The sequence below is a fragment of the Perognathus longimembris genome, chromosome 2 (assembly GCF_023159225.1).
Source record: "Perognathus longimembris pacificus isolate PPM17 chromosome 2, ASM2315922v1, whole genome shotgun sequence".
Taxonomy (NCBI): Eukaryota; Metazoa; Chordata; class Mammalia; order Rodentia; family Heteromyidae; genus Perognathus; species Perognathus longimembris.
The window spans coordinates 76598990-76612846 of record NC_063162.1 but is presented as its reverse complement, the minus strand read 5'-3'; the positions used below and the strand labels follow the sequence as shown (position 1 = coordinate 76612846).

The 13857-nt window shown below is 38.3% G+C and overlaps 1 protein-coding gene across 4 annotated transcripts in view; it reads right to left on the bottom strand.

Moving 5' to 3' along the window:
* Nucleotides 1-13857, bottom strand: part of Abca13 (ATP binding cassette subfamily A member 13) — a 403566-nt gene that overhangs the window by 278061 nt on the left and 111648 nt on the right. For all 4 annotated transcript variants that reach the window (XM_048339554.1, XM_048339551.1, XM_048339552.1 and 1 more), the window contains 3 exons: nt 8249-8413; nt 7101-7278; nt 2414-2553 (listed from right to left, as the gene is read on the bottom strand). In XM_048339554.1, the coding sequence (XP_048195511.1) occupies nt 2414-2553; nt 7101-7278; nt 8249-8413 (483 nt within the window). The remainder of the gene's footprint in view (nt 1-2413; nt 2554-7100; nt 7279-8248; nt 8414-13857) is intronic.

Here is a 13857-nt window from a genome sequence, read left to right as displayed (position 1 = left end):
ACTTAATTAGAAATAAATGTGTCTCAGACTGAGATCAAACCCCACAACTAACAACAAATAGATAGATAGATAGATAGATAGATAGATAGATAGATAGATAGATAGATAGATAGATAGATAGATACCAAGAGTGTTCCTGCTGTGTGGAACATCAGACCATGTTTCTAAGGATAGGAACCAGATTTCATAGAACTAAATGGCCACATTTGACTTCTAGAATAATTCATCCCAAGTACAACCTCATAATGTCAGCTTTAAACGTATAAAACCAAAGTCAGAATCACACCTGTAGTTCTAGCTACTTGGAAGATTAGATTTGAGAATTGTGCTTCAAAGCTAGCTCTGGCAGGAAAGTCTGTGACTACCAAATAACTACCAAAAAGCTGAAGTGAACTGTGGCAGAGTATTAGCCTTGAGCAAAAAACAAAAGCTCAGGGACCACACCCAGGCCCTGAGTTCAAGCACCTGGCCCATAAAGGAGGAGGGGGAGAACGGGGGAGGAGGAAGAAGAACAATAAGAACAAAACTAAATACCTACTGCATGATCTTTACTGGGTAGACAAAACATATATCCATCAGTATTCTGACTGCAAAATCCAAAAAGAGACTAAGCAAGAACCATTGAAATCCTTCCACACTTATGCCCAGAGATCACCTCAACTTAGAGAGATCAATTTATAGTAAATATTTATTATTTCTGTTTAGCTTTCCTTCCTTTCCACTTGATGAGCATTTCCAAAGCAAAGTTCATCATACTAATTATTGTGTTGAAAAATACATAGCATATTACATAATATGGACAATATAGAAACATATATCTATACTATTAACATAGTATGTACCATAATTGTGAAAGGCATCATAGCCACTTTAAAATCATACATCTAAAGTAAGACTGTGTCATAGAGCCATTTTCTATTAAATTCCTAAACTTCACAAAATCCAGAGACATTCAGTCCACAAGGGAAATCGCCTCCCACTGACTTGGGCTCCGGCCTTGGCCTGAGCTGCCCTTCCCAGCACAGCCTCGCTGGACAGTATGACTATCATATGCCATAATGTAACACCTCAATCATTGTCATTCCATTGTAAGTCTAATCTTTTGGAAAAATCGTTTCAAGATTGAGGAAAAAAAAAAAAAGGTTATAACTAGAACTGAGACTAGGCTGTGACCACTGAAGTCTCTGAGCTAAGAGGCCAGCCGCTGTGACCTTATTGCAGAATGCAAAGGCAGGAAGAAGAGACATTATGTAAGTGAATGTAGTCAACAGTGGCTTAATTGATCATGTGATCATATTACACGTGTGTGTGTGTGTGTGTGTGTGTGTCTGTGTGTGTGTGTGTGTGTGTGTGTGTGTGTGTGTGTGTGTGTGTGTGTGTGCTGGTCCTGGAGCTTGAACTCAGGGCCTGGCTGCTGTCCCTGAGCCTGTTCAGCTCAAGGCTGACACTCTACCACTAGAGCTACAGCTCTACATCAGACTTCATTTGATGCTTTATTGGAGATAAGAGTCTCGCTGACTTTGCTGCCTGGGCTGGCTTTGAACTATGACCCTCAAATCTCAGGCCCTTGAGTAGCTAGGATTATATCTATGAGTCATCAAATGCTAGTTCATACTGCACTCAAGATTTAAGTGGCTGATACTATTAGGAACCTAGAAGTTAATTCAGTGTGTATCTCATCTGTGTTTGCCAGTGAGCTCAAAGCATCTCATGTCCCTAGCATAATGTCCCCTTTGCAAGGTACCTGCAGGTTCACAAGAAAATAAAACATGATCATTTAAAAAGGAATCAGACAAGTAAGAATGTCAGACAAGTAAGAATGCAACACAATGATTTTTTAAATAAATTGCAAACAAGATTGGAAAAGTTAAGTAATACAGGAAAAGGGAGGAAAGCAAAAACACACAATGGAGAAATTTGTTCTGGAAAATTTTGAACCTTCTCATCTCATGTTCTCTACAAGGTCAGTGAAATCTCCAGTCAATTCAGAAATCATCACTCACCAAAATGCTAACAGCTAGCACATGGGTTGGGAAGTGCATCTCTCAGTCTTTCTTAAGCACCAGCCACATCAAGCAAAATAGATTAGACTTGTTCTCTCTGTTCTTGTGGAACTATTCCCCTGTGCTCGACCTGAAACTGTCCTCTACCTAATTGTTCTTGACTTTTAATATTAAAGTCCTGTGAGTTCACTGGATTAGTGATTCTAAGTATTGCTCGCTGCTTCCACAAAAGAACTCCACAAATAAACTTTTGACAAGCGGAACAGGAAACCCAGGGGTCAAATGAATTGTAATCAACTTTAAAAACAATTATAATCTAGGGCATATCATAATTATATTAAACATGGACAAAGATTTCTTCGCAGAATATCCTGTATCAGTGTGTACGAATCTCATTTGTCTCAACATACCTTTTGGATGATCTTATTAATCTCCGGAATGTCTGGTGTATAGAGTATTTTTCCATGTAGTATAGGTTTTAGGAAGGACCACACCAAAGCACCATTTGGAGACTGTAGAATTTCCTGATAAAGCTTGAGGCAAAATGGTGCTGTCATAATTAAAAGAGAGAAAAAAAAAGCATATGCAGAAAGTCTAGATTAACAGCAATTATGCACATATCCACATGAATACTTTAATTGAGTGATTGGGACATATTTTTCATGACACAAATCTGAACAGGGTAAGTAAACAAGGTTTTCTGGAACCAGTAACTGGGACTTGAACTCAGGGCCTAAGCATTGTCCCTGAGCTCTTTTGCTAGAGGCTAGAATTCTACCACTTGAGCCACAGCTCCACTTCTGACATTTTTGTGGTTAATTGGGGATAAGAGTCTCATGGATTTTCCTTGCCTGAAATGGCTTCAAACCACAACCTCAGATCACAGCCTTCTGAGAAGCTAGGATTACAGGCATGAGCCACAGACACCTGGCACAAAGAGTATGTTTTATATCCATTTCTTCAGCAGGGGTCATCTACTCAGGATGCAGTAGTAGTGGCTCATACCTATGATATGATCAGGAAGATCTCAGTTAGAAGCCAGTCAAGACAGAAAAGACTATGACACCCATGTCCAAAACAACCAACAAAAACCTAAGATGAAAATGTGGCTAAAGTGGTACAGCATCAATCAAATGAGCAAGTTGAGCAAGCTTGAGACCCTGAGTTCAAACTCTAATACTGCCAAAAAGAAAAGCAAGTATACAAAGCTCCTAAACTTTAGGATGTTGTGTTTGCTCCAATGACATAAAAGAAAGATAAAAAAATTAAGTCTCTCAGAAAGTGATGACATTCCCTCAGTAGAGAGTGGATCAGGAAAATGTGGTACAACACACAATGGAATTCTACACCTCTATCAGAAAGAATGACCTTGCCCCATTCATAAGAAAATGGAAGGACTTGGAAAAAATTATACTAAGTGAAGTAAGCCAGACACAAAGAAACATGTATTTTATGGTTTCCCTCATAGGGAATAATTAGTACAGGTTTAGGCTAGTCATAGCAGAAGATCACAATAGCCCAGTAGCTATGCCCTTATGAACACATAAGACGATGCTAAGTGAAATGAACTCCATTTTATGGAAACAAGTGTTATATCATTGTTATAATTATTTTCAAGATGCCATGTGAAACTGTAGCGCTTTTTTTGTTTCTCTTGTATTCTCTTTCTGTGGTTGTACCCCCCCCCATCACTGTACCTCATCTGAGTACCCTGGATGCTGTATATATGTGTATTAGAACTAGGGAAGAGAAAGAGAATATGAAAATCGAGAGACAAAGGATAAAAAGACAAATCATTCCAAAAGCAATACTTACAAAACCATTTGGTGTAAACCAACTGTACAACTCATGGGGGATAAAGGGAAAGGGGAGGGTGGGAAATGAGGGAGGAGGTAACAAGTTGAAGAAGAAATGTACTCACTGCCTTACATATGAAACTGTAACCCCTCTGTACTTCACTTTGACAATAAAGGAAAAAAATTAAAAAGAAGAAAGTGATGGCATTGTCATTTAAAAGCAAAACTGAGTTTTTAAAAAATCTGTTGCTAAATGAGAAAATTCTCATTTCAACGGTCACATATGGAATCAGCTTTATAAGTCACTTGTTCTGGTTTTTCTCTGATACACTGATGTAGAATTGTCAAACCTGCTACTTTTGTTATGTGAAAGCAACTATTTTCACAAAAACACTCCTGATAGTTCTTATCATTGCTGTGAAAGTAGCTGCATTAAAAGTTTACTTAAATAAATTGTCTAAATAAGTTGACAGCTCTTGACTAGAATGTCCTGTGAAGAAATATTGTAAGGTTTTAGAATACTGGCTTGTCAATATAATTAGTTCTTTTACTAAAAAGGAGAACATTTGATTGGAACTATTACGCTAATTTTTATTAAATGGTTTGCAATATGTAAGGTATAAAGAGCATTTCTGTGATATTTGTTTGTTTGGTTGTTTTTGCTATTTGAGCTCAGAGCCTGAAGCTTGCTTGACTTGTTTGGCTGATGCTCCAGCACTTAAACCATGCCTCTAGCCTTGCATTTCGCTAGTCATTTTGGAGGTGGAGTCTCATGGACTTTTTGGCCTGGCTGGCTTTAAAATTCAATCCTATAGGTATCATCTTCCTGAGTAGCCAGTGAAGGAGCCACCAAGACCCAGCTGTAGTGATCGTTTTGAAGTGTTTATTTCATTTTTTCAGAATTCTTCACTTGAACATAAAAGCAAGTAAACAAATTTCAAATACATTAAGATGGTTGGAAATAATTTCCTAAAATATAAATTAACTATATAATTATGTAAGACATTTCAAGTTAAACATAGAAGTTGTGTATTTTTAACCATTTACTCTTTCAATTGCAAACTTAGTTTGGATGGCAGTGAAAAGCATAAAATATATAAAATATAGTATAAACTATATATATATGTACAGAGAGAGAGAGAGAGAGAAATTTGAAGCCAGAAAGCATGAATCATCCACTGAATGAACTTGGGTATGTCACTGAACGCTTTCTGAGCTTCTAACATGTATTATGGGAAATGAGGCTACTCATTTTTATTTCCAGTGAATATGACCAGTTTAGTCACCAAAGTCATGTACATTTGAAGTAAAATGCATGTAAGGACCAAGAAAATTTGGTCCTCAATGTTAGTTGGGAGAATGAATAGACAGATAGTGGATGGATGGATGATAGATAGATGGTAGATGGAAGCAAGAAATCATTCTCAAGACTCAAATATAAAACACAAGAAATAAAGAGGATTAGAGAAAAAGATAAATCATTAAACATAAACATTTTAATAGGTCTTTCCACTACCAAATTACCCCCAATATTTAACTGCTATCCAAATTATCCACCAGCTTTGGAACACACAGGCCTGTAACTTCTTTTCTTTCTTTTTTTTTAGGTTCAAGACCAGGACTTGAACTCAGTACCTGACTCTTTAGTTCATTGGTTAGTGCTCTACTAATAGAGCCATGCCTCCAACCCCCTGGCCTACAGTGTCTAATGCAGCTCTGGGAAAATTCTTTCTACTCCTCCTTCCTCATTTCCACCAGTGCTTCTGTCTTCAGTTTTACTGTGCATCCTTAGTAGGGGAGAAAGAATTCTAAGACACTCCTATAATTGATATTTTCCTGGGAAATTTTATTTGGCCAGGGAGGCGGGTGGGTCCTGAGTGAAGAAGGGCCTGTGAATGTGATTAATGCAACATCTGGGTCCCTTCATCTGTTGAACTGAAGTTTGAGCCATCAGGTATCCTGGCTAAGAATCAGGTAAACTCTTTCAAGAAGACTGGAAGCATCAAAGACATGTCTATGTAGGCCTTGATGTGACCTGAAGCAGTTGTGCAGCTACAAGGCAAAGGATTCTACAGAGGATTCTGAGCACTTCACAGGCCAACAAACTATAGCATGATGAATGCACGATGTCTTCAGCCACTGAGTAGAGTGACCGGTTCTGCAGCAGAGGAGGCTTTTGTACCACTCTGCCAAGCATCACCTCCATTACTCAGAGAGCATCATTATGTGGTAGATGTTATGTTTTGTGCTTTAGGTGACAATAACATGATCCAGAGACATTAAAAAATATGACCAAAGATTAAAAACTCAGTACACTGAGGGAGAGGAGAACCGAAATGCTTGCACCCCCAAACCCTTGCCAATGTGTTTAGGCTGCCTTTCTAATGAAAACCAGCAGGGTACAGTGGCTCATTTTTATAATCCTAACTGCTTGGGAAGCAGATATGAGAGGATCATGGTTCAAAGCCAGGCAAGCATGATCAATAAAAAGCACTGGATGTGGTGGTATGCGCTAGTCATCCTAGCTCTGTGGGAAGTATGAATAACAGGACTATGGTCCAAGCCAGCCCAGGCATAAGTATAAACCCCAATCTGAAATAAATACCTGAATCAAACAGGGCTGGAGGTAGGACTCAAGCCATGGAATACCTGCCTATCAAAAGCAGGATCCCAAATCCAAGCCCCAATACAGCCAAAAAGACAAATAAAATAAAATGTATTCATTAGATTGGAGTACATAGCTCAGATTTACAGTTCTTTCCTGGCAAGCATGAGTTGCCAGGTTTGACCTCAACATCACCAATTTTATTATTATTATTATTATTATTATTATTATTATTATTATTATTATATTAGATAAAATGGCAGTTAAAAAGTAGGACTAAGGAATTATTCACCAATCTGCTTTCATTTGAAATGAAGATCTGTGTAAAACAAATTTGTAGATGGCAACTTAGCTGCCATTTTGAAAGGTCAAAATGAAATGGTGGCCATGGTTTTCATCCTGGGATCCCTTACTAATACTGTTCAACCAAGGATCCCCCCAAGTGGCTGGGGTCTCAAGTGTGTTCAGTTTTTCAGACTCCCTTGCTTGGTGACATGTGTGAAAGGTTTATTTCACCTATGTTCAAGGACCCTGGGTATTCTATAGTCAATTGTTATGCCAGCACCTAGTGATCATATTAAAAATGATTAAGTCAATTGGATGCTGGTGTGTACCAATCAGTCTTCCATACAGAGTATGTAGTATAAAGCAAATCTAATTCTCAATAAAGCTACCTGTGTCTTATTATTTTCTTACTTGAGTATTCCGGAATGTTGAACTTTTCTTTGTCATCTTCCAAGAGTTCATTGACTCTGGGTAAATTAATGAACATGTTTGAATTGCTCAGAAAAGATGTTTGATCCTTACAAACCAGCTTCATCATGGTCTGGAAAGAACCAAAGGCTGAACTTCTAGCTGGACCATTCTGTGCAATCTGGACACATAAAAAAATTAATTGAAATTACAGTTACTTAAAATAATCTTCCCAAAGATTTCTGACAGTATAATCCTTTATTTGACTACATAAAGTATTGAACAAGTTTAAAGAATAAAATATTTACTTTAGCCTTTTTTGTCCTTGGGATACCATTCCAATGGTTGCAATGATTTGCTAGAAAATCTCTCTCTCTTTCTCTCTCTCTCTCTCTCTCTTTCTCTGTGTGTATATGTATAACTCTCTCTTTTCTTTTATAGACACTAATAAGTCCTTGTTGTTTGTCAAGTAATAAAACATTAATCTATAAAACATCCCTAATATGTCTTAATGCATATTTAGATTGCTGAATTACCCTAATAGTTGATAGCTATTTAAATTATTATTGATGATCATACTAACATACTACCTCCAGGGTAGATCAGAGCCCCACACTTTCTGGCTCATGGTTCTATACCTCCAGCTGTTCATAATAACCCCTCCTTACCCACCTCTGATGAAGTTCCATCAGAGGCCGACTTCAAGTAAAAACTAATATCAAGCCACTAACCTAATTCAAATTTGTGTTTGCATTAGCAGAAAATGATCTGTAATTTGTAAGCCAATTATTTATATGTAAATAAATGTCTTAAGGTTCTTGAAAGCAATTTGCTTTCGGAATTAAGTTAAACAGGTCCTTGAAATCTCATTTATGCTAATAATTGACTTAGTAATTTCTTACTTCATAGACAAAGCATGAACTTTTCCAACTTCCTCTTTGGTGGTTGTTTCTCCACCCTGTTTTCAGAGGAGATTCTGGGATATACTCTCTCCAAGTCTTGCCTCAAGCACCATTTAAAGGTGTTCCTGTGCCTAGCTACTGTTGTCCAGTTACATTTTTTAAATTTTGGAGGAAAAGGAAGAAGGAAGCAAAAATACAATGAAGAGCAAATGCAAGCATCTCCCCAGAGGGAAAATATCAAACACACACCTGGGGCAAGTCTGGCATATCTATCAAGGCAGTGATTTTCGATGCGTGGAGAAATTCTGGAAGGTACTGGAAGACATGCTGGGCTCGAGCAAGCAGGGAGCTGAGGCTGGAGATGACATCCAACAGGGACTTGAGCAGGCCATTGGCTTCAGGAGGTATCAGAGCCTGCAAACCAAACAAGAAAAGTGAGAAATAGCCAGCATTATTTTTACTCTCACAAGCATCTTTGGAGCAGTGAAAACTTGTTTACTTGTTTTTATTCTTTCTTGTAGTTCTGAGAGATGTTTGCTGTACTCTTGAAAAATGTTTTATATTACAAAGGCTACAAATCTGAGGATCTGGGGAAGAACATATTAGATTGTTCCAGTATTTTATTTTAAAAATATAAACCAAGAACAAATGCAATCATACTTAAAATTCAAATCATTTTTAAATATTTCTTTGCATCTTTAAGATTAATAATATCAACAAGGTTTAAAAAGCTGGGTACAAGTAACTCACACCTATAGTCCTAGCTAGTCAGGAGTGTGAGATCTGGAAAATCCAGCCTAGGCAGAAAAGTCCATATCCATCTCCAAAATAACCAGCAAAAGGCTGAGCTGGAGGTGTGGCTCAGGTGGTAGAGTACCAAGCAAGAAAGCAAACCAAGCAAGCACAAGTTCCTGAATTCAAACGCTTGTACCACCAAATAATAAAACAAAACAAAAAAATACAAAGAAGCTTTTTACCTCGGTCATAGCATTAGCTCATGGTATCAGTCCTAACACCTTGGAGATGTGGAAAAGAAAATAAGCTCAAAAAGATAGGTTTCCTGAATTTTCAGGTGTAGGATTAGAAACACAGTCAGGCTCCTTAAAAAAGAAAAAGAAAAAAAAACAATTCGAGTTCTTGGAACTTCACCTGCATTATTACCACCTGATAGTACAATTCATACTTGCAATTTGCCTATTCTCGGTTCTACAATGTGAATTCCACAAAGGCAGGACTTTATTTTTTTTTCAAATTTTTATTATCAAACTGATGTACAGAGAGGTTACAGTTTCATTAAGTTAGGCATTGGATACATTGCTTGTACTGTTTGTTTGTCTCCATCATTTATGTAGCTAATGGAGATGAAACACCTGACAATACTAGCTGACAGTACTTGTAGTATGAATGCATACATATTTTTAAAAATCTTTTTCTTAAATTATACTAAGTGAAGTGAGCCAGACCCAAAGAAACATGGACGCTATGGTTTTCCTCATAGGGAATAATTAGCACAGGTATAGGTTAGTCACAGCAAAGGATCACAAGAGCCCAATAGCTATACCCTTATGAACACATAAGATGATGCTAAGTGAAATGAACTCCATTTTGTGGAAAGGAGTGTTGTATAGCTGTTGTAATTACTTTCAACATTTTATGTGAAACCGTAGCTTCTTTTGTTGATGATCCTCTTGTATCCCCTTCCTTTGTTTGTCCCCGTGCTATCACTGTATCTCATCTGAGTACCCTGGATACTGTATATACTGGTGTTAGAAATAGGGGAGACAAAGGATAAAAAGACAAACGACTCCAAAAGCAATACCTGCAAAACCATTTGGTGTAAACCAACTGAAAACTCATGGGGGGAGAGAGAAAGGGGAAAGGGGAGAGGGGAGGGAGGAGGTAACAAATAGTACAAGAAATGTACCCATGGCCTTAAATATGAAACTGTAACCCCTCTGTGCATCACTTTGACAATAAATATGTAATTATTATTTTAAAATTTTTTCTTTCCACAGGGACCATAAAAATCAGAGAAAATCAAATCACCTTCTGCATCATATAATTTGCATGTAGGATTTCTGGTTTCCCATTGGAGTGAGACTTTCAATGCTCACAGATTGTTCTGCCTGCTCCTTGGAGTGCTATTCTTCCAACTGACCTTTGGGGCCTGGAGCTCCCCACTTTATACTGCATGGATACACCCTGTCCTGAGTGCAAATATGGTCCATGGAGACCAGTACACAACTCTAGCAGGAGAATCTATGCGCGTGGCCTTTTGTTTGCTTGTCTACTTCCCTTTCAAAATTGGCTACAGCTCTGAGTGGCACAGAGTGACCCCATTAGAGTAGAGATTACATGAGCTACAGTCACAATAGTGACATAGGAGGGTGTAGTATTAATGTAGCTAAGCATGTTTTACAACAGGCCTCAAAATTCGTCATCAGCTCAGTGAAACAGAAAACACACAAACATGGATGTGAGCTATTAGTGAACATGAACTCCACTGGTGTCACCATGGATTTTGAACTACCTTCTCACAGTTGAGCAATGTAGAAGTTATAGGAGCCTTTGTTATTAATGGTGGTGTCATCTTCACTCCATCTGGGACACTGAAAGCACTCTAAATCTCATCTTCCAAATAGGTCTTGGCATGGATAATGGCCCTGGTCAAAGTAATTATTTGGGCCCTTACAAACACTAATTGTGAATCAGAGGCCTTTGTGTGCCAGAATCCACAAGACTGGTTCATTGATGGAGCTGTATTTGCTTCCCAAAAGGCAAATTAAGCAGTTGAGAATGAGAAAGCAAATTCATACCTAAGCTCTTGGCTTGTTAGTATTAATTCTACCAAGACAGAGGAAAGTGGGCAAATCATAGAAACATTTAGAGAATATTCACTTTCCTCCTGAAAACTTTAAGTGCACTCATTCTAGAAATTCATATTTGTACTTGAAATGTAGTACATGTGTGCTCTGAGCATGTGTGTGTGTGTGTGTGTGAGAGAGAGAGAGAGAGAGAGAGAGAGAGAGAGAGAGAGGAGATCCAATATTTACTGGTTAAATACCTGATGTAATATTGCTCTTGGGCATTTATCCAAAATATTAAAAGTCAGGATACAATAAAGACACTTGGATGTCTATGTTTATTGCATGTTTTTAGCTCAGATATGGAAAATGCCCAGATGCACTACAACAGATAAATGGATCAAGAAAATATGATATATATGTATGTGTATATATTTATATATATATATATGATTTTACTTATCCATAAGGAAGAATAGTATTATGCCATTTGCAGCAAAGTAGATGGACCTGTAAATAATTATATTAAGTGAAGTAAGTCAGGCTCAGAGAGAAAAAAATGGACACATGTTTTCTCTCAAATATGGAAGTTAGATCTAAATTATAAACATACATGAAAACGTGTACATGGTCATACATATATATATATATACATACATAAATATGTTGTCTGAAGTATGGTATTTTACCAAGGGAGGATTGCAATGCTGTAATTCCTTTGAACAACTCACTTATAGTTTATCAAAATGAATATTAACAAGTTAAGACATATGTTGTCTTCAATGAAAGTGGTCAAGGAAAAAAGAGGCAGATGAATGAGAAAAGGAGGGTGGGAGAATACAGTCATAATATTCAAAATACAGATATGAAATTTGAGGGGATAGGTAGGGTTGGGAGAGATGGGGAGGAATGATGGGAGGGGTGACATTGATCAACATATATTGTGCTCATAAATTGTTATATTGAATTGAAACTTTTTTGTACAACTACCTAAAGATAATTTTTAAATGTTAATAAAAGGGAAGGAGACTGTGAATGGCTGGAGAAGCAAATCTGCCCTTTCCTAACCAAAGACTGTTGTCCCAGATATAGAGCAACCATAGCCACCTTGCCATATCACAACCTTACAGGTTAATCCAGATGTTGTGACATATAATCCTAAGGAGAAACTGAAGCAATACTCTTCCTCAAGGGTAAGACCTGAGGCTTCTTGAAATCAAAGTACAGGCATCCACATGGAAGCCAGAAAGAGGAACTTCTAGAAAGGACAGCCTGAAAACAAGATCAAAATCAGGAACTCTTTTCCTGGTGGGTCAACTGGAAAGTGTTGGGTGAGGCCTCCCTCCACCCCTACCCACCTCCCACTTGCAGTTCTTTCCTGGGGATGCCACCATCCTCACTTTCCTCCAGCTAACAAGCTGTCCTCCTGTTGTGCAAAGGGCCACTAAGGGGCAAGTGAGGAGCTGGCAGAGATAAGAGGATTGTGCCCAGTCCCTTCCTCAGGGCCACTCTAGGCCAGCTGGACGCACCATACAGACTACGAAACAGAGGCCACAGCACAGGCCATGGAGAAGGGAAGGGCCAGTATATGGTGAAGGTGGCACACACCCTCTGTGGCAGCTCTGAGTGAATGGGTTCAACTTAGCTACCCTCAATACTCCAGGAAGTTGCCAATAGAGAGGAAGGAAACCTGGTACTACATGTGGGTGATGTTGGATGCTGTTGGTCTTCCTCACTTAATGTGTAGATTGCCACAAACTCTTTGTCAAATGTCCCAATGGGCCTGTCTCCATAGATGCCCTACAAAGTGTCCTCAACACCCTTTTGTTTTAACAAAGCCCAATTGAAAGCTTCAGCCCCTTGGTCATCCATCAGGTAACCCTAGGAGTGGCTGCAACTCCCACAGTGTCCCTCCTTGTTGGTGTCAGGCTGCAGAGAGTACAGTTGGCCATGCTCTATTCATGGATTCCATCAACTCAGAGGCTGACTGAAAACATCACTTGACAAACAACTACAAAAGCAATACTTTCAAAACTGTTTGGTGTAAGTGAACTGAACACCTCAGGGGGGGAAAGGGTAAGGGGGAGGGGGGAGGGGGTATGAGGGACAAGGTAACAAACAGTACAAGAAATGTATTCAATGCCTAACGTATGAAACTGTAACCTCTCTGTACATCAGTTTGATAATAAAAATTTGAAAAAAAAAAAAAAGAACAGCTCCCAGGCCCAAAGTTCAAGCTCTGTGACCTACAATAAATAAATGAATAAATAAACACATAAATAAATAAACAAATAAATGGTAAAAAAAAAAAAAAAAACTACATCTATCCCAGCACTGGTGGCTCATACTTGTAATCCTGAAACCTGAGGATTAAGGTTTGAATGCAGCCCAAGCAAGAAAGTCTGTGAGACTCTTATCTCTTTTAGCCACCAAAAACCTAGAAGTGGACTTGTGGCTCAAGTGGTGAAGTGCTAGCCTTGAGAACAAAAGTTCAAAGACAGTTGGTAGGCCATGAATTCAAGCCCCAGGACTAGCACAAAAAAAAATTTTAATTTAAAAACTATTTTTAGCCAGGCACAGATATCTCACATTTGTAACCTAGCTACTAAGGAAGCTGAGATCAGTGGATTAAGATTCAAAGCCAGCCCTGGCAGAAAAGTCTGAGACTCTCATTTCTAATTAATCACCAAAAAGCCAGAAGTAGTGGTATGGCTCAAGTGACAGAGCACCGGCTTTGAGAAAAATAGCCAAGTGCGAACACAAGGCCCTGAGCTTAATTGCTCAAGCCATAGTTCCAGCATAAAAAAAAAAAAATCCTATATCTACACTAAACCAAATACAAGTTTTTTTCCTTTTCATTAATGTTTAAAACTACAGACAGCATGCAGAGAACGTAATGACTATGTATATCAGTTTACATAGCTTTTATTAGGTCATCTAGAGATGATTTAAAGTATGCAGGAAGATGTGCACTGCTTTAATGAAATTCCACATTGTTTTGTGTAAAAGGTCTGATCATTCTTGGAGTTTGGTACCCAAGGAGGATCCTGGAGC